The sequence below is a fragment of the Monopterus albus genome, unplaced genomic scaffold (genome assembly GCF_001952655.1).
Source record: "Monopterus albus unplaced genomic scaffold, M_albus_1.0 scaffold32.1, whole genome shotgun sequence".
NCBI classification, from domain to species: Eukaryota; Metazoa; Chordata; class Actinopteri; order Synbranchiformes; family Synbranchidae; genus Monopterus; species Monopterus albus.
In genome coordinates, this window is record NW_018127912.1 from 2,408,295 (window position 1) to 2,412,665 (window position 4,371).

The window sequence follows — 4,371 nt, forward strand, 5'->3', positions numbered from 1 at the left end:
ACCATGGGAAATAGAACCCAATTTTATTCACTCTACTAAAAACACTGGTAAGTGCTCAATAGCTTCATCATCCTGTAGGTCAGACAAAATCCACAAGATGTCGCCATGAGGTCAAAAAGTAAATTAGGCTAAAAATGAGTATCCACTGAGGTCAAGAACTGTCCTTTTCTTGTACTCTTTAAATCATTAAATATAGTTGTTTAGCTCAGATTTCTGAATTTAGTCTACAAATCTTAGTACCTGTACAGAAATTGTACAAAGTGGCCATTTACTCTAAGGGAGTCTAAAGTGGTTCCCCTTTGTCTTTATACTAGGGCATCAATGGTCAACCAAAAACATAAAACAAGCTCTAACTCATTAATTATCACACCTTTTAGCTGATTTATTTATTTCTTAAACATGTTAAGCTATCCATTGCCATGCTGGCAACAGTTACACACCATATAAGGAGTGGTGCATTGCACTGACATCATACAGTTTGTCAAAAGAAATCTTTATCATATTTTCCCCTTAAAAAAGAAGAGACAAACCAATTGAAAAGAGGAAGGATGATGAAGACAACAATATTGTCCTGCAGTAGAAAGGAGACCACTGGCTAGTAGAAGAACAGATCATCAAGGAAGACATCCCATCGGCTCTTTCAACTCTTGTTTGACTTCTCTTCTTCACTGTCCTCTTACCATGCTCTTGTTTGACTGCAATGTTCCTCTATCCAATGCTTTTATAACACTTCCAGGCCTATTAGCCCAACCATCAGGTTGATACTTTGACTGAATGAGACCAAGGTGTTCTTTCTCCATCTTCATCATCTCCACCTTCTCTGTGCAATTGCAAAATAACATAACGTTGGAAATGACAAGAATAAAATGACATCGTAAACCCTACATACAGTCATACAGTACAAGTACAAACATTATGAAAAATGAGCTTGTTTTCTCATTTTTGGAAGGGGTGCTTCCACAACCAGGAGTTTATTTTTCCTCCTCTTAGATATGGGGCTTAGATATTTATGCTGCATGTCAACCATAACTGTGTTACTGTTTTTACAGCAGTTCCATGATACTGGAGGATGTTGGAAATATTTGGGAGAGGACTGATGCACAACATCAACTAATGCAAACATACAAGTCAGTGATTCACAAATCAAACAGAAGATATTATAATTTCATATGATCTTACTCAGTATTCCCCCCATGCACTACAAGATAGTCTTGAATTTTCATATATTACATATATGCTACATTCTCTTATTTCTTATTTCGCTGATAAATGCAAACATATCTCGATGCAAAGTATAAGCTGCTCTGCTTTTCTTTACATTTAAATTAGTATTATAGGTTGAAATTGAACAATTGAAACTGTATGACTTAGCTCATTGCAAACATAAATGTAGCTCATAAAGTGTTTTTTTAACATAAACCCTTATCTCCTCTGATAGCAAGAATAGCAATTTCAATAATTGTTGTTTTTTTTTTAATCAACAATCACAATGTATATACATCACCAGAACAAAAGCAAGCTCAATTTTAACATTCTGATCTTTCAAATGTTTTTTTGTATTGCACACATAAATACACATAAAAATACAGAACTAATTCTTGGGAGTGGTTACAGTAGCAGATTTTTAAACATCTTGATTTTGTATTTAAAATGCATACCAAAACATCTTAAAAAACAAACAAAAATATGCTTGTTTCATAATGTCCAAATATGGTGTGCATCCACCCGGTGGTGGTTTTGAATTATGTCCATTAATTAAATGCCACAACAGTAAAGTGTATTAATATTTGTGTCCTGTGCGATGTCATGTCCTTATAGAAGGGTCAAAGGTCAGAGAGCAGTCATGGGTTGGCTAGTTGACTGCCCTATTAGATTTGCTGATGGGATTTTGTTCTTTTTTTGACCAGTGTTGATATTTCATTAACTGCAAGAAGAGCAAAAGAGAATATAAATGTGGATGGATACTGACAGAGTAGGTAGAGCAATGAATACATTTTGGATTAACATCAATAAAACGCCATACCATTGTGTCCTAATCCACCTATGCCTATGGGCTATTTACACAGGTGTTTTCAGTTACTGTAATTAGACCTCTTCTTGGGAATAAGTAGGTGTATACAGGCTGTGAATAACTGATGTCACACTTACTCACCTGTCACCTTTGTTGAACTTGTTTAGGTGGGACAACATGCACCTTTTTTACCCATATTTTTTTATGTAGTTTACCTGGGCAGAAGTCCACCAGACTTTTATCATTTCGACATAACAGGAAAAGCGCAGCTGTAACTAAAGCGGGGCACTTAATGCAACTGAGCCATCGTCAAAAAGGTTTATTCACTAGCAGGGACCTGCCCTCACTAAGTACAAATGGAAGTATAAGGATAGAGAACGCTTGTGAACCTGATGGTTCTGGAGAAGGCTAAGGAGCTCCACGCCACTCTCGGGCACTGCCAGACCCCCAAAACTGTCTAAGAGATGGAGCGGGCTTGGTGATGTGATTAATGTTGGCTGGAACAGAGAAGACGACTGTAGTTATGCAGTGGATTCAGCTGGGAGGATGAAGGAGGAAGTAGGTAGAATCGAAGTGGAGTGTCCCTCTGAGGGTAATCTGAGGAAAGGTTAGCAGGCAGCTCGGTGCCCAGTGAAAAGGAGAAGGAGGAAGAGAACACAGATCAGGTGGTGGCAGCCCAGGGCGCAGGGAACGAGAGAAGAAGGAATGAATTAAAAGGCAGACGAGGAGCAGCGAGTGGCCAGCAGCAGGAGAGGCTGAAGGAGTCCTCATGGCATTGAAGGAATGCAGGAGGAAGTGGTGAGGGGCCGAAACTGGCAGCAGTAGAATCGCAGGAAAGAGGCAGGAGGAGTCCTATGGAACCGAAGAATGAGGGAAGCTAATAAGGCAGCCGCAGCTTGCTGAGGAGGATGTGGCAGCCTATGGCATGGTGAATGTAAAAGGCCCAGCAGATGGTGGAGCGAGACCAGCAGCACAAACCCCCAAAAATGTTGGAGAAAATGAACCAGCAATAGAGCAGAAAACAACAGGGAGTTTTTCTTCCCCACTGTCGCCAAGTGCTTGCTCAAGGGGGATTTGTTGGGTTTTCCCTATGTAATAATATTGATAACAGTAAGGTCTAGACCTTACTTTGTAAAGTGTCCTGAGATGACTTCTGTTGTGATTTGGCGCTATACAAATAAAATTTGATTTGATTTGAACTCTGTGTCAGAGGAGCAAACGGACAAACAAACAAACAAAGGTGAGCAATGATACGTATGGCGGACGATCCACCTAATGAGAAGCAGAAGTATGGAGGTTTGAGTGGGTTAAATACTGTGAAAACAGAAGAGGCGTGGTTCAGGTCAGGTCCCACTCCAGAACTTCAAATACTTACATTATGTCTCTTTAGCTAGAGTAAGTGAAAAGACAAGGTTGTGCAGGGCATAAATGGAACAGAGCTGTAACTGATGTGACAGGTTACGCCTGTGCTTTTCTTGCTAGTTGTTGTGGTGCATTACAGAGTCAGCTGTCAAGCTAAATAATATCAATGCTCTTAAAGACTTAAAACTCTATCGACCCTAAGGTCCCCTTCAAAGGGGACCCTCGGGCTGAACGGAAAATACAGGAATGCTACGCGAGTTGTGATAGCCGACCCCCAACAATGTATACATCAAAATGTTCAGCGAAACCTCGGCTACAACGTCATATAAACCATTTTTCCACACAATAAACACAGCAAAAGCAATAAAGCACAATAAAGCAACATCTCAGGTCCACTAGGGGGCGCTCTGCCAGGCATACGATTCATATTTTGTCATATTTTACCGACTATAATCCATCACAACACCGCTAGCTAGTGATGTGACGTTCCGTATCGAGGCTTCGAAGCGTGTGCCGAGTAGGGGAGGGGGCGTGTCCGCGATGCGCGTATCGAGGCTTGCGTCATTTAGGTGAGGAGCTGAAAATGATGACGTCCGAAGCCTCGCTGCCCGGCTGTACCACGTGACTGATTCAGGAAGTGGTTCGGATTTTCAAAAAAAAAATCTCCTAAGACCTGCCACAGTGGAGAAACTGTTGTTTTTAAATAAAAACCAATGATGTGTCCCCTAAACCATAATCACTGGCCATACCTCAACGTTACAAAAGCACAATCATTGTCCATACCCCAACCCCAACCACCCTCACCTCACTGTAAATAATCATTTCCATTTTCATCATTTCCAAATAATCATTTTCCATACTGCCAGTATATATATATAGTAGCGTCCCACAGGACACAAGGAAGACAACCTTGAGTGCCGACAATTAGTCGCTTTTTTATTAATTCTACACAACCGGTTACTGTTGGCCGTAACCACGCCAAAACAACAGCTAAACAA

The 4,371-nt window shown here is 40.6% G+C and overlaps 1 protein-coding gene across 6 annotated transcripts in view; it reads right to left on the reverse strand.

The window, feature by feature from the left end:
* Positions 1-371: 371 nt before the first annotated feature.
* The window catches only part of camk2d2 (calcium/calmodulin-dependent protein kinase (CaM kinase) II delta 2), a 36,726-nt gene continuing 32,726 nt past the window's right edge, over positions 372-4,371 (reverse strand). For 5 of the 6 annotated variants that reach the window (XM_020596966.1, XM_020596964.1, XM_020596965.1 and 2 more), the window contains one exon: positions 372-820. In XM_020596966.1, the coding sequence (XP_020452622.1) occupies positions 754-820 (67 nt within the window). In that variant the 3' untranslated portion in view covers positions 372-753. Of the gene's footprint in view, positions 821-1,902; positions 1,925-4,371 lie in introns of those variants that run through there. The other variant, XM_020596967.1, reaches the window with a different exon arrangement.